This window comes from Passer domesticus, chromosome 11 (genome assembly GCF_036417665.1).
Source record: "Passer domesticus isolate bPasDom1 chromosome 11, bPasDom1.hap1, whole genome shotgun sequence".
In the NCBI taxonomy this organism is placed as follows: Eukaryota; Metazoa; Chordata; class Aves; order Passeriformes; family Passeridae; genus Passer; species Passer domesticus.
In genome coordinates, this window is record NC_087484.1 from 16,933,864 (window position 1) to 16,957,319 (window position 23,456).

General features: G+C 40.1%; 1 protein-coding gene across 4 annotated transcripts in view; it reads right to left on the reverse strand.

Annotated features, from left to right (window-relative positions):
* Nucleotides 1-5,020: 5,020 nt before the first annotated feature.
* ACSL3 (acyl-CoA synthetase long chain family member 3) overlaps nucleotides 5,021-23,456 on the reverse strand; it is a 48,802-nt gene continuing 30,366 nt past the window's right edge. For 3 of the 4 annotated variants that reach the window (XM_064385992.1, XM_064385990.1, XM_064385991.1), the window contains 12 exons: nucleotides 23,145-23,254; nucleotides 21,791-21,929; nucleotides 19,855-20,005; nucleotides 19,117-19,240; nucleotides 18,884-18,955; nucleotides 18,241-18,380; nucleotides 17,375-17,547; nucleotides 16,683-16,757; nucleotides 15,852-16,043; nucleotides 14,942-15,056; nucleotides 10,251-10,408; nucleotides 5,021-9,108 (listed from right to left, as the gene is read on the reverse strand). In XM_064385992.1, coding sequence (XP_064242062.1) covers nucleotides 8,945-9,108; nucleotides 10,251-10,408; nucleotides 14,942-15,056; nucleotides 15,852-16,043; nucleotides 16,683-16,757; nucleotides 17,375-17,547; nucleotides 18,241-18,380; nucleotides 18,884-18,955; nucleotides 19,117-19,240; nucleotides 19,855-20,005; nucleotides 21,791-21,929; nucleotides 23,145-23,254 — 1,613 coding nt within the window. In that variant the 3' untranslated portion in view covers nucleotides 5,021-8,944. Of the gene's footprint in view, nucleotides 9,109-10,250; nucleotides 10,409-10,608; nucleotides 10,800-14,941; nucleotides 15,057-15,851; nucleotides 16,044-16,682; nucleotides 16,758-17,374; nucleotides 17,548-18,240; nucleotides 18,381-18,883; nucleotides 18,956-19,116; nucleotides 19,241-19,854; nucleotides 20,006-21,790; nucleotides 21,930-23,144; nucleotides 23,255-23,456 lie in introns of those variants that run through there. The other variant, XR_010346352.1, reaches the window with a different exon arrangement.

A 23,456-nucleotide genomic window follows, 5' to 3' on the forward strand; every position in this document is an offset into this window, starting at 1 on the left:
CCCATGGCACTGCCAGCACTCCCCATGGCACACCCAGCACTCCCATGGCACACCCAGCACTCCCCATGGCACTGCCAGCACTCCCATGGCACACCGAGCACTCCCCATGGCACTGCCAGTGCTCCCATGGCACTGCCAGAGCTCCCATGGCACTGCCAGCACTCCCATGGCACTGCCAGTGCTCCCATGGCACACCCAGTGCTCCCATGGCACTGCCAGCACTCCCCATGGCACACCCAGCACTCCCATGGCACTGCCAGTGCTCCCATGGCACACCCAGAGCTCCCCATGGCACTGCCAGCGCTCCCATGGCACTGCCAGAGCTCCCATGGCACTGCCAGAGCTCCCATGGCACACCCAGTGCTCCCCATGGCACTCCCAACGCTCCAGCTCTGGGAATAGCCAGAGACTCACACAGGCAGAAGGGAGCGTGGAAGAGAAGGAACCAAACAATTCTTTCAAGAGGTCCTACTGAAACAGAAATGTGAAAGGAGGCAGAGGCTGGCTGTAATCTCAGCCCTAAGAGGGGAAGAAGTGAAATGGTGTCAGCACGAGCTCCTGAAGAGGCTTCCTAAGGCTTTGCTGCCCTGAATCAGCACAGGATTCTTCCAGCCACAATGGGCTAGAAATTTCTATCACAATAAAGCTGTTCTGAGTACTACTGGAGCTTTCTTGAAAAAGTAAATAAACAAAGACAAACAGATGGAAATAATTATAATTCGAATACTTGGAATTGTTGGGAGTGCTGCTTTCAACTGTCCCAGATTGCTTTGGGGCCTAAAAACCCATCCAAGCTTTTTCTAGCTAAAGCTAGAAAAGAGGAAAAAAAAAAAAAAAAAAAAAAGAAATCACTCCTGGCATAAACAGGTGGGAGGTTCCTGGGCTCTGGCCCATCCAGCACACTCTCCATGGATCCCTGAGGAACAGCCTGGCACCAGCTGGGGACAAGCCCCTGGAGTGGGACAGCCAGGGAATGGGGCTGACACAGACCAGCAACACTGACTATTCACAAATCCTCAAGCCAGAGGGTGAGGACAGCAAATCTTTGCTTTCATGGCAGGCATTTCTCAAATGGAATTCTTTCTCTCCACCAGATTAGCTCACCTGGTTCCACCAGGACCACAAGGACAGGGTGGGCACTCACCTGCACAGTGCCCTGAGCACAGACTGCTGCAGGTGACACCTGGCAGTCACTGCCTCACTGCTGCAGCATTTCAGAAAAAATCCTGTCTAGAAATCTCTGCCAGTCCACACTTACAGAGGGCATCATGCCTCCTGTGGAAGAAATCCATTTTATCTACATATTTTTGTAAATTCTGTAAAACTATTTAAAAAGACAAAACATCAGTTATGGAAAAAAAGCACACCAGAAAGGTCTGATCAGCCCATGGTATAATGAAAAGTTACTGGTAGAAAATAAAACCAATAGAAGGAAATGGAAAAATGGTTTAAAATCAAGTATCCCTTACTAGCACTGGGAAAAATTCTGGGGAAAGTCCCAAATCTCATCTATTTATGAAAACATTAGGAAAATTACTGCAAAATACACACTCCCCATCAGCAACATGCTGCCTTCAACCAGACCTGTCACCTGCCAGTCCTGGAAAACCTCAGATAATCCACTGCTAAGCTCATGGAGGAATAACTACATGGGAGATACTTTCAAAGAGATATTTCAGAAGTTTATCCAGACTTCAAATAAAAACGAAATAAGTTTCTGACAGAAGTTTTAGCAGATTTTACTTATAACATCCTTGGAGAGACATCAAAGAGTTCAGCAGGAACCACCTCCCCTCAAAGCTCCATGGTGGTCTGCACCAGAAAGGGACAACCCAAAACCTTCTGGCCCTAAATCTGCCCCTGTTGCAGGTCACCCACAGGATGTTTGCACTGCCTGTCAGCCCGTGGGAGTGCAGAGGCACAGGCACATATCCCACTGGAGCTGCACTCAATCAATCACTTATCAACCATTCTGATACAGAAATTTATCAATGGCTGTCAATCAACCCATTTTGATACAGAAATTACTCTTGAAAAGTCTCCCTTTTTTGATTCTGCCATTGTTTTACAGCTCTTATGCAGCTTTGGCAAGAAGGGGAGGGAAGAGGATGCAATGCTGAACAGGCCAGATTGCTCATTGGCATTCTCAGCCCTCCTGCTAATTATGTTACACTGCTTTAGCTGGAACGGACCTGAATTGCAACAAAATTGAGCAAAATCACCTCTTTTCCAAGAAAACTGGCAGAAATACCTAGTAAATGTGGGTGAGATCCAGAGAACTGATGAAACATAAAATGCTTAATGAGTTTCAGTAAATAGCTTCCTTACAGCTTGTTAAACATCCACAGCCTATCTTCTTAACTACACTACATAACAGGAACTATGCTTTCCAAATCATTCTTCAGCCTTTGAAGGCTGAAGCCTCTATGCTTAAGATTTAAAAACAACTGTGAAAATATGATACTAGAAAATGTACCAAAAATAGAGAGTTTGCTCAAAAATTCCCAATACAAATCTTATTTCAAAAAAACTGAACTGTATCTGACCAGCATTATTAACATAAATACAACTAATTCATGGCAATTTGATAGTTTGTTTTGCTACTAAAATTTTATGTTTCAAAATTATGCTTCTTTCTCCCTTAACCTCTCTAGGAGCTTAAAGCAGCAGAAACTCAATGTAAATTTACTTTATGTAAGGAAACTCACTCAATGTTAGGGTCTACATCAAAATCTCACCATTTCAGAGGAATAAAGGTCACCAGCCACCAGGCTTATTGCCAAACACTACTGGGATTCCACATCAATGGGAAGCCACATAAACTTTTCCACTGAAGTTTAACTCTTACATTCATAAAGTTGCCTCTCAATTATCCGCAAATAATTACAAAACAAAAACCAAACAACCCTCCCAACCTTGCTACCAATAGAAGGCACTACAGTTCCAGAGAAAGAAATAAACACACACTTGCAATGCAGTGGGAAAGGGTACAGTGGAATACATGGACATTCAGGGGCGAGGGATTCAAATATGGCACAGGGTTTTTCCTGCTGTTGCACTTGGCAATGCTGAGCAGCACTGAAGTCTGATACAAAACATCTTTTTGGCATTTCATGCATGACAGGCTGCCCTATCCTTTTGATATACGTGCTCCCAGGAAACTGAACCCACCCAACTCCCGAGAGGGAACAGTGTTTGCTTTTCTACCAACCACCTTGAACCGGGGACCAGGCAGCAGCGTGGGGATGCCCAGCCAGGACCAGCTGCAGGTGGCAGTGCCTGATGGCCAGCCCTGTGCAGGGACTCTGTGTTGGGCAGGGAGGCAGCTAAAGCCAAGCCTGGTTTGCACACAAAGCAGGAATGAAATGCTGAAGCCAGTCTATACAATGAAACCTGGGATTCAAACCATAGAGACACTACTCGCTAAAAGCCACAGGCATCTATTTTAATCATAGCTACAGTAAATAGTTGCCAACACTCTCTGAAACGAGCAGCCACCCACACCTGCTGTCCCTCCAGCCCCGCAGCTGGATCTGTGCCACACAGCCACAGGCAGACACAGTCCCCTGCCACCAGCTCTGCCCTTGGGGCCAGCTCCAGCTATCCCTGTGCAGAGGCTGTCCTGCCTGGGACACTCCCTCATTTCCCATTCATCACTGGCACCTTTCAGCCCAAAGCAGAAACTCTTCTCCACAAAGAAAAACCACATCTGCCTTCTGCTCCCTGGATTGCCGAGGGCACACAAATCCCCTGTACATCAATTCCAGGGAAAGCCAGAGTTCCCTTCCACAGCACTCTGGTCTGCAGGGGAGCACTGGACAGGGAGGGCAGGTGGCTCAGGGAGCCCTTCCCAGCAGCTCCCCAGGACAGCAGAGCTCAGGCCTGGCTCTCCTTCAACCTTCAGTGCCAAGAGAGAAATTCTACACACACAGAAATAACCACAGGGTTTAAAAAATATTTAAAAGGATTACAATTAATTTTTCAAAAATGACTCACCTTTTCAGCTGTTTGGGTACTTGCTTTCCCTGTTGTCATCCCCTGGAGTTTTGTAGACAATAACAGCCACTCAGGTCTACAATGTTTTTATTTGTATTTTATTGCATCTATTTTGGATTCTCCCCCCCCCGCCTTCCCCTCTAATGGCTACATTAACATATTTTCTGATATGTTTACATTTATCCTGCCTGAATAATAAATGCTATAATAAATACCTATTATAATAGTTCTGAACTTGTATATTTCTCTTTACTAAAGAGACCCTTAACAGCATTTTATTAGCTATAAATGTCTAACAAAGAAAGAAAAAAAAAATCAGTTAAAGTGAATCATATTATCCTAAATTATTTGAAATAAGTTTTCAGTCTTAAAACCCCCCAGTATTTTTGAAAGAAAAAAAAAAAAACAACAACTACTTTGGATATAACAGAATCTAGAGGAAGCTGGAGCCTTCTCATGGTTGGTTAAAGGGATAAACAAAAATATCAGCTATACAGCAAGGAGGGTTTGACATTTTATCAGCACTATGACCCTGGGCATTTGGGGAACCTGTAAACAGAGACACAAAAATGGGTAAAAGGCTTCTGTTGAGATGCCTCCAGGCTGGACAGTTACCAGCAATCGTTTGTGAGCTTGTAACCAAAATCTGAAATTTAAGTGCTTAAGATCTCTTAAGAAGTCCAATTGCAAGCATCTAGTATCTGACCCTTCAACACACAAACTTAAGGAAAATAACACACTAAATAAAAGTCCTGGCACACTTGGATAGGAAAAAAAGTCATAGGCCTACAGCTTTACATCAGGTGTTAGCCACAGCCAGTGCTTTTAAAACCAGGTAAATGGCAGATCATATGCACATAAAAATTGGCCAAACACTATTAATTTTCCTGCAGTGAAAATCCAGGCTAACCTGGTAATTCCTGCTCCTGCATTCAGTCCAAAATGGTCACATATATTTGAAATACTCGACAATGATGAACACATTTCTATATTATCAACTCTGTACCACTGAAAAAACTAGATATACAGGACACAATTTGTGAAATTAATTTTATTTTTGAAACATGATATCCAATTACAAATAAATAATTCATACAATATAACTCAATTAGGGTATACAATGTTCAGGCAGTTCATAGTAACAACCAAGATCACATTGAAAATGAGTTTACATTAAATAACCCATTACAAGAATATACAATTGGTCATTCAATTCATGTTTCAGCCTGGTCCAAGGTGTAGACAAGTTGAAAATTGTTCCTCTTACTAGTAAAGAAACAGATGTACATGATTTTATACCAAGCCCAAAGTAGTTAATACACCACAGTAACAAAAATTAAAAATACTCCATTGCATCACCTAAATGTAGTTTTAGTACAGAACAAAAAGTTTGTGGAATTTTAGCAGGACAAGGGTTATTGCAAAGGAGTTTGATGTCCTATAGCAATTTCTGCATAAACTTACCAGCTTTACAGGGTGCTCCTGATGTATGGTTTGGATTCCATACCTCCTCTGCATGCTGTCTGTAAAGCAGTGGGTGTGGGGACCTGCTCTGTTCTCAGCCCCAGTCACACACTGCTGTCCCCTGCCATTTCAGCAGAACCTGTCCCTGCCCAGCTGCAGCTCCCTCTGAGCTGTGCTCCTGCCTCCGGGACACCTGCAGCAGCAAACTCACTCTCTCTTTGCTGACATGCAACTTGTGAATTTCTCACCTATCCCAGAAACAGCATGCTCTGTAAGGAACACTTACATCTAGATTGAATGATAGTCCTGGAAATTTTAAAAGAATTGTGAAATTTAAAGGATATTCACAGCATTCCTGGAATTTCTTGGTCAACCATTTTAATAATGAAATACATAGATTTTCACAAGAGAGTAAGTAGTTACAATTTTCAAGGATTCAGAGACCTGGAAAGTATCAATTTACAAAAGTTTTGTTAAAAATCCCCCTCTTTTGTGGGCCCTACAGGTGAGGTATATGCCCCTTGCTCTTCGTTTGGACTCAGATTGTTCCAAGTTACAGCTCCTTCTTTCCATTACAGTGACAGAGACCACTCCTCCCAAACACACACTTGTGTTCTCAGCTCCTGCCCACAGCCCCTGGGACAGTGCAGTGCATTCCAGCAGGTGCTTTTGTTTTTGTTACACAGGGCATGGGAAGACACACACAAAAAACAAACAAAAAAAAATTTAAAAAAAAAATTTTTAAAATGGAGGGAATTCCCAGCTGGCAAGCAGTGCATCTCTGCAGGGCTGGGACAAATCCCTCCCAAGCTGTTCTTGTGCTCAGCAATGCAGGAGCAGGGGGTGGCAGCCAGAAGGAGCAGGGGAGGGAGCCCCACAGTGAGCTGCAGCCTGACTGAACACCCATCACTGTCCCTCAAGGGGACACGGGAGTACTCACAATCCAGCAGGAGTGCAGTTTGTCTTTTGCTCTAAATCAAAAGAAAAAAAACCCCACACTCATCACAAAGGATTTTAAAAGTCTTTCTATCTCCAGCACTGAGACTAAACTTAATGAACTGCTTTGTTTTCACATTCTGTAGAAGAAATAAATGTCCACAATGAATCTTAATGTCTAATGAAAGAGAAACTATATATATATCACATCCATTTTAAACATAAAAAACCTGGACTGTAAAATCAAATGCACAGTTAGACAGCAACCCCATCTTGTGACTGGATTAGAAAAAAGAAAATAAAACTACTATTTCCAAACCATTTTAAAAGTTTCCTTTGCGAAATTTCTCAAAAGGGGATTAAAACTCTTAGCAGAACAAAATACTAACTTCAGATTTGTTTAACCAAAAGCAGATTTATTTTCCTAAATCTGCTCCACAATGCACCAAGTGATATACATAGTACTTCAGCAATTTATTATTTTTCACTAAAAGTCACTAAAACATTTGAACAATGTACAGTCTGTGCTGAGTTCTATTTAAGAACCTGTTGATGGAGCACAGATACAAATTTAAGTGTTAGTACTGTCCAGTACATGATGTGACACTTCCCTACAGCCTTGGCAATTTTTCCACATTTGGATTCTTCAGTCATTTTTCAACATTTGTCTTATCTCTATTTGTCACAAGGTTTTTATTCATGATCTGGATATCTAAAGGCAGTAATCTCAAAAATATGGTTCTGATTTCTTTTTGTTGCTTCTATTTTCATTTGATTACTTACACCAAAATTTACCAAATGTTAACAGTTTGTCATGGACAGCAGCAGGGGAAATCAATTAATTAGCACAAACCACCTCATCACTTCATCAGGGAACCTGGCTTGATAAACTTCAACTCCTATGAATCTGCTTTCTATAATCAATGGAGAGCATTAATTAAAAGTATTTCAGAGGTTCATAAAATGAGAATTTGCAGATCAAATACCTCCCAAAACCTCAAGTCACAAAGACAATCAGCAGGAACTCCCTCTCCCAAACTAAGCTTCTGGCCTTCAGCATTGCTATGTGCTACCATAGCAGGGCACTAAGTAAGCATCAGGACCTTGAGTTTTAGTACTACAAGTAAATTATACACACTGGAGTAATCTCCAAATTAAAACCATTTTAGTATTTCTTTCATCACCAAGTTGACTGATGCATGCCTTTTCACATTGTCATGTAACCCTGAATATTCTTTCCAGAAATATTCTGAAAATAAAATTCACATCTGAAACGAATCTGAACATTCTCACTCAAGATGAAAAGAGCCCCTATATTTTTTCAAACAACATCCACGAATCCCTATTGAAACAGAAATTGAGACTCCTTCCCAAAGTAAGAATTAGGTGCAACAAACCAAGCAACATAACTCTGGCTGACAAATGCTTCAAATATCTGTTTTTAAAGCAAAAAGTACTACACAAAGAACAGAGAATCAAAGAGAGATTTTTAATGGCACAAAGGGCAGCTAGGCACTGTGTGAGCTGAGAACATAACTGTCATTATGACTTTAAAAATCCCCCCAGGAAGATTTGGGTTGCAGCTAGGGCAGAGCAGGGGTCTTGCCAAACCTTCATAAACAATGAAAGAGGAAACCCACTGTAATGTCCAAACCTAATGAGAAAATACAAAGGTTGCTACAGTCCCTCTGTTAAAAGGACACAGTCAAGCTTGTAAAGTCTAAGGTGAAATTAATGATGAGAGTTCATATTAGCACTACACAATTCAGCTCTGGATGAAATGGTCACGAGCTATTTAAAAAAGGAGTTTCTGTATCTGAGAGGTTATTCTAAGGTTTAACTTCTGCTGTGTTAATAGCATCTTCTGCATTAAAGGAGCTTTAACTAACACCTGCAAGAGTAGCTGCCTTGAGGCAGAGCTGTGCCACGACCATCCTTCCATTTTCAGACAAAAATAAAAGTATCCATTAGGCACATATTGAAGGTGCATTACACGAGCTGGAATGTCAAACATTTTCTCCCTCAGATTTACACAGAAAAATAGCACAGCAGCAAATAACCTGGTCCTCTGTTCAACTATTACCTTGTTACAAGCATTTTCAATGTACATAATGTCACAACATCAATACCTTCTTATCTTTAAATAATTAGGTAAAAAAAGGCCCCCAGTATAACCATTTCTTATATAGCCAAGTTCTCTCTATATACATCCAAATTTTAAAGATACAAATAAAACATTATACAGGATTTATAAATGTTTAAAAACTTGAGGCTTCAGAGTCATGGTTTCCCAAAAAGACCCGGGAAAATCCACAGACTGACAAGGTATCAGAGAAAACTGGAAAAAAGGAGACAGACACAAATTTGCTGCCATAACATTTTACTAAACTTGCCAGTCATCACGGTGACGTCATTAGAAAGAACAGTTTAAGCTGGAGATGAGGAGTGGCGGTTTTGTGTGTCGCTCTCAAGTGTTGAGTTGAGACAGGCAATTCAAGTATTTCCTATTTGCTCGAGCTCAGCAGTGCAGCAGTGGTGCTGAGGAGGGTTACTTGACGTTGGCTCCGTACATGCGCTCGATGTCCGGCTGGTAGAACGCCGTCAGCTCCTTGCGCTTCAGCTTGAACGCGTCCGTCACCAGACCAGTCTCTGGGGTCCAAGGATCGGGGCTCAAACGGATCTTCACCGGGATTTCAAACTTCTCCAGGTTGGCTGTGAAAATAAACATTTTTAATACAGAACCTAAATGGAATCATCTTCCTAAAGTTAAGCACAAAAGGAGAAATATCCACACGCACGTGACCCAAATGAAGAAGTGCTCCTCCAACCCCCATGGTTGGTTTGACAAGCTGTGGGGTCACAAGGAGAGGGGCAGGATCTGCTAGTACCTGTTGTCCAGTTTCCACAGAAATACTGGAATAAAGCCCAGCTCTTCAGGTATCTCTGCAGCTCCCTAACTTCAAAAAAAAACCTCCATGCATGGAAATTATATCCTCAAAACAGACTCTGCTCTATCAGCATCATGGTACCCATCATCTGGAGAGAAAAATCTTAAAATCCATACTACTTAGGTTAGAAAAAATGGGCGAGTTTGTTCTTTCCTGATAATTCCCTTCATGAATTTAGAACTAAACTCATGGGAGCTCTTCCCTTTACTGAAAGAGAGCAGTTCTCTCTTCATATTACACCTTCAGCAGAAAAAGCTATCATTTGCAACAATTTCTGTTGTGGTTTCAGATATGAAAAAAGAAAATAACTACCTCAGATATAAGAAAAAAATTAAGAAAAGTAGTCAACAGATAGCATTAATAAAAAAATCCTCTCCTTTCAAGTTGAATTTCAAAAATATACACAAATATATATTTACCATGTGCAACCTGCCATTTTTAGATTTCCCTTTTTCTCCCTTCAGCATTAGATTACTAGGTTTGGGTTTTTAGGGTTTTTTTGCAATATTTCAACTCTGCATTGGTATGTAGCATGTGAGACTGTCTCATACCTAATGCATATTTTATGATTATGGATTTATAGCTGGTCCACGCTGGTTTTGGACCAGCATTAAGGCCAACAAGATACTACAGGACATCTTCAAGAACACCACACATACACACAGAGAACTGTACTTCCCTGGTTTTATATTCTTTCCTCAGCTATTGGCCACAGCAAAAGAAGCTGCATGAAACAAAAGGACTGACCCAACTCATGTTTTGTTGCTGGGGGTTTTTGTATGAAAATCTCACTTCATACAAGTGCAATGAAATATACCCAACCAAGGAAATACTTTAGAGCCTATGCTTATCTGTTTCACAGACACTGCAGTCCACAAGACTGATACCATCTACCCAGCCACTCACCTGCCACGGCAGCCTCAGCTAGCACCTTCAGAACCTCTTTTTCCATCTCAGGACTGTTACAGATCTCTTCCCAGGTTCCTTTAAATCCTTTCTTTCGGGCTAGTTCTGCAAGCTCCTTTTGATTTGGCACAACAAATCCAATGACATAAGAATGGAAGCTGAGAAGCACAACGTACTTTAGTATGAATTTGGCAAAGTAAACAACTCTTCAAAAATAACATTTCAAGTTAGGGTGCTTATACTTCATACAGAGATATTGCTCTTAACAGCTGGCTTTTGTTCACCTGATAATCCTCCTGAAATAGCACACAAATTACCTCTGCCTGCTTAAAAGTAAGTAGAAAGAGAAGCTACTTACCTTACAGTAACGGGATTGCTTCAAGGTGTGCTGTCCATATGCATATTCCACTGTGTCTCATGCCCAAAGCTTTGGGAAGCAGCACCACACGATGTCACTGCGCCCTGCCTTGCTCATGTTTTGCAGCCCGGAATGGAGACTGGTGTGCGGCTTCCCTACCTCAGTTTCCTCTCAACTGCAGAGTCCAGTTACTGTAGAGGAGTAGAGGACTGCAGTGAAGAGGGGTTGGACAGCAGGTTGTGGAATGAGCATATGCACAACACATCTCAAAGGATGCCTGCGTCTGTAAGGGAAGTGACTTCTCTTTCTCTTTCAAGTGGATGTCCATACACTCACTCTACTGTTGGCACTCTGTCTGCTCCTGACATGCCAGAACATAGGAAGCTGTGATCTCAAAGTCTTTGGGCTCTAAAGCACAATTCACTCTGAAACAGGTGTTCAAAGCTTTTCAGATGGCATAAAGTTTAGGTAAAATTTGCACAGAGCCTCACACAGCAACTTGACACATTCTAACAAAGCAGATCACAGAGCCAGACTTGAAAGCAATCTCAGAAGAGCTCCTAATCAATTCACCTGCCCTGAAGCAGAGTCAGATATATCTAACAGATGTTTGTCTACATCTTTCTCAAACATCAGCAAGCACTAATGCCAACGCTTCATCACTCATAACATGGATTAGCTGCTGCTGATGGCAACTCCTGACTCTTCCTCTTTGAAATTTACCTCACAATTGTCAGATGTCACTCTCTTTTCCACAGAAGCTATTTATTTATTCATTCACAGATTTTCCTTGTCACCTTTTTAGTCTTGCTTCCTCTCTTAAGTTTATATAGACATATCAGGAGTGCCCTTTCCTCCCAATTCATGCCATCACAGGTCTCTGCCCAGACATTGCCATTTTTTTCCTGGACTCTTTTCATGAGGTCCATCTCTTCAGATGTGCTACATGTTGAACTCAGATCCCTTAACACTTGTTAGAGCAAAGAGATCATTGCGCATTTTGTAGGCAATACATCTGATTATGCCTTTTACCTTCTTATAACAGCATGGCACTTGTGGACTCATGTCAGCTCCTACAGAATTGCTACCAAGTGGTGGTTCTCACCCTTAACTTCTAGAGTTCATTCAGATGTAAGTATAATTTACAACCCCCCTCTTTCAACTTACTGCTATTTTCAAGCACATCTCCATCTAGCCAAGCTTGCTCTGAATTCTCATCCTATCCTCCACTGTGGCTTTGGTTCCCTCCCATCTTAACTATCTACAGAATTATTAAATCTTTTCAACTCTCACCAGACAGATCATTAATACAAAATATGTAACCTTAGCCCTAGCATGCAGATTACTGTACTATATCCTTTAAGGTCTTCAAGATAATTTTACAATACTACCTCTGTAAGATACGACCAATGCTTTTGGGTTCTGTACATTGCAATTTTCTCCTTTCTTACTGGCATGAATCATAATGGCCACCTGACAGGAGTCCATTATAAACACAGACTTCCCTGGCAGCATCATTACAAGCTCTGCCTGACAGCTCAAAACCATTCTCATTTTTCCCTTCCTGAAAATGTATTAAATGATGATTTCAGATTAGCCTCACTATCACTACTGCTTGCATGTCACCTTCTGCCCCATTTCCCCCAGGCACACTCATGCTGCACTCTACACTGAACCCTTGTAACTTTGCTCCCTGCTGTGTAGGTATTCTGTGTGAAGGCACCTGAGACACAAAGGACTCTGGCACTTTCATCCCTGGTTCCTGCAGTCTTTTGAAATGCTCAACATCATGTCCATCAATATCACCAGTGTCTCCAGGGATAAACAGCACATAGAAGTAATCAGTTGGCTGGGTAAGCATTAAAACTTCGGTTCATCTAAAATTCAGCCCCTTCAGTAGAAGTGTACTTGTTCTGGACAAACAGGTTCACCCAACTGTTTTTTTCTTATAAAGAACACCTTGCAGCTCCCAGTTCCTGGTACATGTAGGTTTTTTTTTCTGTGCCACAAAGTTAAATCTTCACCTGTTGCAGTTCAAATGCTAAAGCACTGTTTTGTGTTGAGAGGTACCCTGAAAGTACACCTTCCCTCTGGAGCAGTCACTGCCCTGTCACTGCTCCTTATGCCAATCCTCTGTATGCCAATCCTTGGTACCTTTGTCTTGGAAGTGATTTTCAGTGGAAATTTTCAGACTTTGGTTTTCAAGACCCCCTTAGTCATCTCTTCCATGATGAAAGATTTTGCCAAAATGTCAGTCCTACACTAGGCAGCCTCATTCCCTTGCTGTGCTTATGATTCCAGCCACGTATGGCTCTCAGACCTGTGGTCAGAAACATATTTAATGGCACTACACATTGCTATCACTGTTTCTATTCTGTAAAGCCTGGTCCTTATCCCCTTGAGATTACTGAGGACTCCCTCAGGTTTTTTGTCACATTTGCTCATTCCTCAGGTAACCGAGCTACTCATTTTCCTGATGTGATGCTTGAAACCCACTTAATGTGTCTTGGATGGGTGAAGTGTTGATAAAGCAGTAGGAGTCTCCCCCAACAGAGCTCTAATCACCATTCCTTTCAGCAAATGTTTTTATTCCTTATCTCACTTATTTTGTCTGAAGTCAATACAGTTTTTGAAGCAGCAATAGCATGCAAACAATTCTGATTCCCTAATACCATGCTCAGAGGAGCTTTGCACCCTAAAATCTAAGGTCAAATCACATATTAAACCCATTTGTAAAAATCTGCCCTCCTTGTCCTTTTGCATGTGGGAGACAGAACAGCTACAAATAAAGGACTCGTCCTGCATACGAGATCACCCAGGCAAAGTATAAGGAGAGACAGCATCCAAGAAAAGTCACAGGCACTGTTACAAAACCTCTCTGAGCTCACACTGCTGAGGTGAGCACATGCCCACAATGAAATGTGCATATGGACAATCATTCAGGGACTCTATTACATGGCTACTCAGGCCACATCAAATACATAACAGTATTAAGAAAGTAACAGCAGTAACAGAAAAACCAATCTGGAATGTCTTGTCTTTTTTGTCCTTGGTCTGGACTCTTGCTTGTAAATTGCCTTTAAAAATTGCTCATAGGTTTTCCTGTTTTTAAGTAATAGACATGACATGGCCTATCAGAGTCAAGTGTCTGGCTGGCAAGTGTATTTTAGCTTCCAATGTTATGTTGACCTGGCAAAATTAACACAAAAATTTGGTAGCACAAGTCCAATAGTGAACTGCAACCCTGGAAGAGAAGAAATCACATGTAGGAAGCTCTTTCTCCACAGATTACAGAGGGTGCTTGGAACAGCTGCAGCTTCAGGTTGTCAAAGCCAGCAAATATGAGACTCACACAGTGAGTCCAAACCACAAATAAAGCTTAAAAGAATGGAAATTTCCTCAGCAGTGGCTGGCCCAATGCATGCCAGCCTACTGATCCAAAACTCTCAAAACTGCAGTTACAGAATGACTACACAAACCCCTCCAAAATTAGAGAACCAGGTGAACAAACCAAAAGTTAATTGTTTTATTTAATACCACTGAGCAATTCTCTGGTGTGCTTATCCTGGCTTCTTTCAAACTAAAGTGCAGCCTTTTGGGACACAATGGGAGTCAGAATATTTGTGATCATTCAGAAGCTCCAAAATAACTTTCCAAACATCAATGTCAAATGTCAACAGGAAACAAATACCACCTGAAGTATATTTATATGTGTAAGATGTAAGGAACTCTAGAAATAGAAACTTAAGACATGTTTGAGCCCTTATCACGTCACTTACTAGTACACATATAAAGCAAATAGAAATGGCATTTGATTGTCATTTATTGTGTGTTTGCACAGTGTTTAGATTGTGGTTTTTCTCAAGCTTCAAGATGGTGAAGAGGGGCAAAGAAAAGTAAATTTAATTCACAAGCCAGCTACTGGGCCATTGGTGGTTTTTTCCCCCCACCTTCTTCTGAAGTACCACAGTACTTCCTCAGAAAGACAAATCACAACTAAACACAGCAAGGAACAAGGTGTCCTAGGGCTTCTAAAGGTAACGATCTCCAAAGTGCTTGAGTGATGCAATAGAGCTCAGCTGCTTTTCAGATAGGGGAAGGGGGAATGAAAGACTCATCATTGGTATTATCCAATAAATGATGACAACAAATGAGAAAAGAAAAATAAAAATGGATTTTAGATCTTTAGTTTTGATAGAGAGTTATTCCACTGCATTATAAGTAAAATCTTTTTTTAACTTTTTTAAAAATTTTTTATACACACTGAGTGGCAAAAAATTTTGCTTCAAGAGGACAAAGAACAGAGCACTAACAAAGCATAAGCTGCTCTTACCTGCTTGCATATGCACAAATATTATCCACCAGTGGGAGATTCTTCAGAGCTGCTTCTACTTTGCCAAGAGAAACATACTCTCCTGCCTGCAGTTTTACAAGATCCTTTTTGCGATCTATCAAGGAAGAAAGGAATTAAGTGTTAATTGCAGAATAGAAAATTTTGAAATATTGATTTTACATTTTTGAAATGCTTATTTAAATAAGAATTTAAATATATAAACTGACTCGTGTTTGGTGAATGTACCAGAAACCTTTAATTGTTCCATTTCCAGACTGCATTTTATCAGTCTGTCTGTCCCAATAAAACAAGGGATATTACAATTCCATACAATTTCTGCCTTCAGAACAGCATTTCCTATATGACAGCACCATCATGTGCACAGAACACAAGTAGGAATATGCAAAAACCACTGTTAGCCAGGAGCACACATTTTTGACCCCTAAGGCAGAATCTGCAACATTTGGTGGCATTATGTTATTTATTTCAAGCTAAATCCATATTTAAAGAGCAACTGTTCACCTTTTACTTGAAAAACAACAATAGAAACCAAAAATTAGGCCCAAATTAATCGAGGTTATTGAACGCAACTGTACTAAATTATATAATATAAGGCAGCTTATCTACTCAGTTAGCTTGTCTTTAACTCCCTAATTACTACCCAGTCTCACTAACTTAGTGAGTCAATGTGAAGATTGTTTCAAAGTGAACCAAAAATCAGCTTCTAAAACACAAAATTCACTTCTAAATTCACATCAACATATGAGAACTTCCCTGGGATACATGGGAAGGCTTTAGATTGCATGACAAGATATGGAGGTTTTTTTTCATTACTGTATTTCACAGCCCTGAAAAACCTGTGTGTATATGAATATCTATACATACACGTCACTTCAATTTATTAACTCACCAATAATTTTTAGACATCCATCATGATGAAACTCCCCAATGTCTCCAGTATGGAGCCACCTCTGCCCATTCTCATCAACAGTAAAATCTTTTTTGGTCCGTGCTTCATTTTTGTAGTAGCCCACAGTCACATTCTGCCCTCCAATAAGGATCTCACCTCTAGGGTATGGTTTATCAGTGTTGTAATATCCACCTAGAAGGATGGGGAGTTTTATTAAGCTTATGAGAATGAAAACATATTCCAAAGCAAAAATTTGTGCCATCCTTCAGGCAGAAGTAAGTAACGTGCTTTATCAGTTTCACCAGCCTCAAATAAAACCAAACAATTTTGCCTCATAATTTAGAGAAGAAAAAATCCGTAAAGTTTTGCATTAGTCCCAAACACACTTAAGTATTATGTATTTCTACTCAACAGTACATAAAAGCCTAAAGTGAAAGGAAACACTCAAATGCATTTCAAAATTTATTATGTGTATTTTATAATGTATCCATTAAGCTTCTATTCTACATGCCAATTTTTAATGACTTTAAGAATAATATTATGAAGATTATTTTAAAATAATTTCTTAATGGCAACTGAACCTATCATGCATACTACCTAGTCAAAATGCCACTCGCATTGGTAACTTCTGTCTGGGTATTTCCCTGTTTTGAAACTGAGAAGTTTATTTTATGGTTCTTCTCCCCAAGAGCAAACTTTTATAGGCAAAAGTAGCATTCAAAATTCAAACAGCCAAGAAATAGTTTTTAATTACTGCTACTGAGCAAAGCCCAATAGAAAACCCAGTTCTTACAAACACGTTACAATGAAATCACAAGCAGGAATTCTCACCTTCTTCCCAGTTCATTAACTTGATTTCACAACAGACCAAAGGTGCTCCCACTCTTCCTGTAGTGTAGTCCCAAACTAGAATTTAAATAAGTGCATTTTCAGAAAAACAAAAAACCAAAGACAGCTAGAAAAAAGACTCTCTTGTTGTCATGCATTCTTAGTGAAAACTGACTGCTATTTATTTCTGAACTTTAATTCACAGAATCAAACCTCCAAGAAAACCCAACAGATTTATCAAGAGAACACAGATTAAATTCTTAACCCACCAGGAGAGTAGATGGCTGTATCAACAGAGACCCTCAGTGTCTAAAAGGCAACTGAAACCATTAGGTTGTGTTATATGAAATTAAAATCTGGTGCAAGAAGATTTTAATTCCTGACACCTCAATATACTGAACAAAATTTGAAAGTAATTATTCCGTTCATGTGGCAAGTGCAACCACACCAAGATCCCATTCATGCTAGAATGGGCTGCTCCACAAAAATGAGACCTTCCATCTTACAGGTGGGTCACCTGCTTTAGCACCACACATCCCCATCAGCACTGCCACTGTTTGGTACATTGCTGGGAACACCTGATTGCAGGATTCCCTGGTGACATTGGTGGTACCAGCAAAGGAGCAGGCGGGCAGGGCTGAGCCGTGAGGGTCTGAGTGCGGGCACCAGTGCCCGAGGGCTGCAATGCCACCCACCTTCGGTGATGGTGCCAGCCCCGGCAGACTCGGTGAGGCCGTAGCCCTGCCCCACGGGGCAGCAGAAGCAGATGTTCATGAAGCGCTGCGTGGCCGCCGAGAGCGGCGCGCCGCCGCACAGCAGCACGCGGATCTTCCCGCCCAGCAGCATCCGCACCTTGCGGAAGATCAGGCTGAAAGGCAAAGGGAAAAGGACATCGTGGTGTTTTCACAACAAAGCAAGAGAGCACCTCGTTTTGGATCTGAACCGAGTTTCCACTGTCTTCAAATACACTTCTAGGACTTCCAAGGAAAGCCTTGAAGCAGCACATTGAAGTTTTCAGAAATACAGGCACAGATTTCTAAGATTGTTTCCATGTTCTAGTTTGAAGACGGGTTAAATGCTTGAGAACACAGATTTAATGAGGCTGTATAGTTGCATGATTTTCTCCTAGAATACTTTAAGTTGTATAAATTTTGCAAATACATTATCATTTACTTTCACGGAAACCCAGAGTTAGACTCAACGGTCCTGTGGGCTCTTTCCAATTTGAGGTATACCATTGCTCCCTTCTGCCAAAATGTGGAGTCTGTAGGAACAAACTTCTCATCTTACCAAAAAATTGTATAAATATATTATTAATTTCCTGATAAAAATTCAATATATGTAAATTTTCAATCACTTTCATGTTAAGCAACATTCAAATTGTATCAGTATTTAAATCTATCACACAAACTCCTGACTTGTTTCAATTTACACTCAACTACAGATTCGTGCATGTTCAAAGTGTCAACGATAAAATGAAGAAAAGCGCAAGAAAACCAAATACTGCTCCTGTGGTAAGACTTTGATTTTTTGGTGCCATTACAAAGGAAGTTAACATTACCTGTCACAGAGTGGGGTAGTGTAACCTTTGGAAATCTGTTCCATTTTGTAGTTGTAGGCCAAGATAAATAGATTCCGCTGGAAACTGGTCATTTCATTCACTTTATTCATGACATTTTTGTAAATTCGATCCATAATTTCCTAGTTACGTAAAAAGATGAACTTTATCTCAAAGAAACAGAAATCCTGAATTCAGTACAGCAAAAAGAAAACACAATCTAGAAATTCAAGTGAGCTTCAGGTGACAACCCCACTCCCAGGTTCTCTGCTCTTCCCTTGCTAAGAGACAGCAAGGTGTTCATGGAAAGGAAGAAACCAAATCTGGGCACAAGTAGCAGTTAACCCCCAGCTGCCAACTCTCTTTATTCCACTCTTTCACTGTAACAAACTAGAAATGACAAGTAAAATGGGAATTGAATCTCTCTCTAGCTACCTTAACTTTGAAAAAGTTTGATACTCATATCATGATTATTTATCCTTAACATACAAATAAGTACCAAAATTAGTATTTTAAGGCAGCTTAATATCAAAGAGTCTACCTTTTCTATTTAAATGGTAATGGTACTAATTTTGTTGCTAACAATTGAATTATAAATTATATTTTTTAAAAAGTTTTAAAAATTATTCATCCTTCAGTTACTTACCGGAACTGCTGCCATTAGAGTTGGCTTAAGTGTAGTAACATCCCCTTTGCTTCCTTTCTTTATTTTAGAAGACTAAAGTGAAGAACAAGTTTACTAGCAGACACATTCATGATCATTAACATCAGAAACAAAATTTGCACTATTTTTAACAAGATGTTACAAAGATTTAATGTAAGTAATTTTTTATTAATTTCATTTTTTTCCTACTGCAAGGACTTACACCTACAACATACCTGGTCAGCCAGTGTCTGAGGGGAAGAGTAACCGATGCGGCACCCGTGAGACAGACACACGAGCTCAGCACTCAGCTCCAGAACATGGGCAAGGGGCAGGTACCCAATATAAACATCTTTTTCCCTGCAAAGAATTTATTTTAAAATATCGGTTTATGTTTTATCACTAGAGTCCTCAGATATATCGTTAAGTCAAATTCATGCAAAGTTTACTGCAGAAATGAGAAAGTAGAAAATGCCTTTGAGCTTGAGAGCACGTTTCAAATTGTGTGGGTTTTAAAAGTTGGATACTACATACTGTAGGTTTTAGGCATGAAAAAAGGGTGATGGTTACTCTGGATACTCATCTGAAGACAATTAACCATGTGTTATGGTTGCAAAGGCAACTCAGTGGATGAGATTAAAAACTGCACCACACAGAAAGAAGCCACAGGATTTAAACATTAACCACAGCAAGCACTGCTTAGGGAGGCTTTCAACCACTCTAATGCAAGGTGGTGTCACAGGTTTTTGTGTCCTGGTCTTGCCCACATACCAAAGAGGAGAGAACAAAGAGCACATGAAGTAGTATCATGTCATTCAGTGAAGTGCTGGAAGATGCTCAGATGTCAGTGCATACTATGATGTGTCACAGCCAGAGCAATATAAAACAGTTCACATTTTACACAGTAATTAATCTAAAATTAAATGCAACTACGTGACTTCTTTACTTACTGGTCAGTAACAGTTGGTACTCACCCCAGATTTGGGATCCTCTCAGCCATTCCAGTTATCCCAGCAATTATGTTGCAATGGGAGATCATAACTCCTTTGGGAATTCCTGTGGATCCACTTGTGTACATGATCACTGCAATATCCGAGGGCACAGGCCTGGATGGCTGCTTGCTTCCTGCAAGTTGTTAAAAAAACAGGATGTGTGATGTGTGGAGAGCCTGTCACGTTGGGAGATCTGACACACTGACACATTTCAGCAGTGCTGCAATACAGCACCACAGGACTCTTGTTATTACATTCTGCTTTTCCTTAAAAAAGACTGTGGTCAAGCTTAAGTGCCTTCACAAAGAGTAGGAACTTTGCATTAGCTGAGCAATACTTTGACTGATTGTCCTTATCCACCACAACAGTTTTCCTATTATTTTTCCCCTACTCCTGCTGTGGAGAGGAAAACAGGCAGAGCTTTGGCTTGTCCACAGCACCACTGAGCATCCCTGCCTCGGGAAGGTTCACTGCCCTGGTCCACCCCTCTGTGCCTCACTGCTCCCTGGCAGGGAACAACACTCTGCCTCATTTGCAGCACCTGCAGCAAAGCACTGCTGAGCCAACCTGAGCTCCCATCTCCATAAATATTTAAAACAAGTTCAACAGCTTTAATTGGATTAAAGTGCTTTTTAAATACTTGTGTGAGAGCAAGAAAATCTAAAAACTACTGTGCTTACTCAGAAGAAACTGCATCACATACAGTGCATGTGGCACAGTGCACACACTGATGAGAAGCACGAAAGCAACATTTAATAATTTTCCACTCACTGAATCCTGTCTATCCTGCACAATGAACAACACAGAGGAAAAGAAACATAAGCAATAGCTCATCTACTTAATATTAATTGGACATGCTTGACCATAAACAATTCATGATAGCATTTCACAGTTTATGAATGGTTAACTTGACACAGATAATGTTGCTTTATTGTAGTGCAGAGTATGTGATATTTAAAAGACTCAAGAAAGATTAAATACCTTTTTACATAGCACATAGATTAAAAAATTTCAGGGAGCTAGTGAATTACAGCCAAATATTTTTCTGCTGGTGTTGTATTAAACTGTTTTAGCAGTACATGAAACTGGTATATCATATAGGGAAATGCATCTTCCAAAGAAATTGAGCGGTCATGATATTTGGAACAAATCTGCCATTCCCCTGAACATCAAAATCAGATGGATTGACCACCCCTCCCACTCCTAAAATACAATCCAACATTCCTGAGCCTGCAGTAGTTGAGAGATTCTGATAACACAAAGGATAAGAACAAAAGAAAGCAATTACTGAATATATTGAAATCTTAAAATATTAGGATGGGCAGCTCTTCAGAGCCAAGAATAAAACTTTCTTAAGATTACAATTGAAATAAGTTCTAAAATTCTGAATTAGCATTCTAAAAATATTACACAGACCAGAAATAGATTTCAATTAATTTACATAGATTGATGCTTCCAGAAATGTAATAAGTGACCAAGATCTTTCAGATTCAAATGACTGTTTTACATTTTGCTATCTGTGAATTTTACAAAACTTAATGGCATCAAATTACAGATTTCTTTAGTTATAAAATATACAATGATTTTCCTTCTGTGCCCCGAATAACCCGGTTTTAATACATCTGACCATAAGAATGCTTTTTAAGTTTCTATCCTGAATTAATTGCTTATCCTAAAAACTACCCTTCAACCTGTGACACTTGATTGTGGAGTCAGTTTTTACTTTTTACTTACACCCCAAAATCCAACCACCCACAATGAAAATAAAACAAAAAACATCACACCTATTTTATTTAAAGGAAAAGGAGACAAGAAAAGGTTAAATCTGCAGAATTTTGAAATCTGCAGTTTCTTCAAGTTTACTCAATGGGGTCAAACTAGGGCATCAAAAGAGATGGTCTGAAGAGGAAGAACCCACCAGTGTCTGCCTTGGCCCCCATGGCTTGCACAGATGCCATGGTGTGAACAATGACACCCTTGGGGAACTCTGACCACGTTGTGGGTTTGCCATCCACTGTAATTATATGTCGCAGTAGTGGAACTTGAGAAACAATTTCCTGTGAAAATGAAAAATAGGTTCAGAGATTAAAAATTTGGTTTATGCCAGGAAGTAAAAAAAAAACTGCCAAAAACAAAACCAAAAAAAAAACCTTCATGCTATCTGCTGTACACTTTTTTTAAAGTACTAACATAAAACATCTCAGAATTTTAAAGGATAAACCTCCCAAGCTCAAATAGCTGCAAACCTTGAAGCTTACCAATTTTAAGTCCAAAAACGTCTCCAAACACTTACTGATCTGTATTTTATTTCATGAAAACCCCACAAATAAGACTGCAGTGATTGGTAGACATAACTGACTTTCCCTTCCCATAGAACACTGAGAAAAGCTGGTGATACTGAGCTCACAATAATTCTTAGGTTACTCCTTGGTTATTATGCTATTTAAAATAAGCAATAGCTAGCAAAAATATTGAAAATCACTAGTTAAGCATTTCAAGCAAAACATGAGTTCAAAGACATTTATCAGTGTTCTCATGGAAGAAGAGAAGATCATCTATAGCAGAGCAAATACATTTTCTCACTGCAAGCTGAAATAAATGTGCATGGCATAGATACGGTCATTGTAGTAACTTTATTTTAAAGTTTGGGAAATACTCATTCAAATTTCCACAGCAGCACAGTTTTTCATTAAAACAATTTCCTTAACTGAAAGGTCCAGTTTCCCCAAAACACACAATGATGAAACTCATGCAGATTAGTTGTTCCATGTACTCCATCAGGGTCAGTAAGTCAAAAATTTGACTGTGTTAATGTTTAGTGGGCTTTTTCTCCCTCTGCATGGAAAAACAGCTCTAACTCTTTAAACACCTATCTTTAGATGTAAAAACCATTCTGTGCTGGGAAAACATCTGATAACAAGCCAGGAGCACGATCACATTAGCTCTTTATACATTTTTCTGTTCTTCCCATTGTTACATTTATAGGCACTCAATCCACCCAGAAACCACGGCAGTTTCTTGTAAAGGTGTTTTTCCAGGCAGCACTCCAGCTCTGCAATACTGCAAATTGCTCATTCTCCAGTCACTGAGCAGCCTAAAACCCACTAAAAGCAAACTACCACTTTCTGTACATGAAGACAGATAAATTTTCTTCCAGAAGTGTCTGCCTTATGGAAAGGCAATAAATCATCGCTCTGTACAATGGAATCAGGCCATTTAACAATGGTGAACAGACACACTGCAAAGAGATAGCCAAAGAGCAGTCTTCTGACCTTCAGTTTTGTTTGCATCAGCTCTTTACTAGTAATGATGGTGGTCACCTCTGTTTCGTTCAGCCCATGAACTATTGCTGGGCCTCCCAGCGTGGCGTACAGAGTAACAACTGGAACACAAAACAGGGCAAATGGTCAGCCTCTGGGCTACATTTTCAAGTGTAGTTTACAAAAAAGAACTGAGATTAATCTATTCCAACTTAGGCAACACAGTAAAAATATTTGTCAACTCAAAGATGGGACAGTTTTGTATTTAAAAAGCCTCTTAACATGTGAACTTAAATACAGTGTGATCTTCAGTTACCCCCAGAA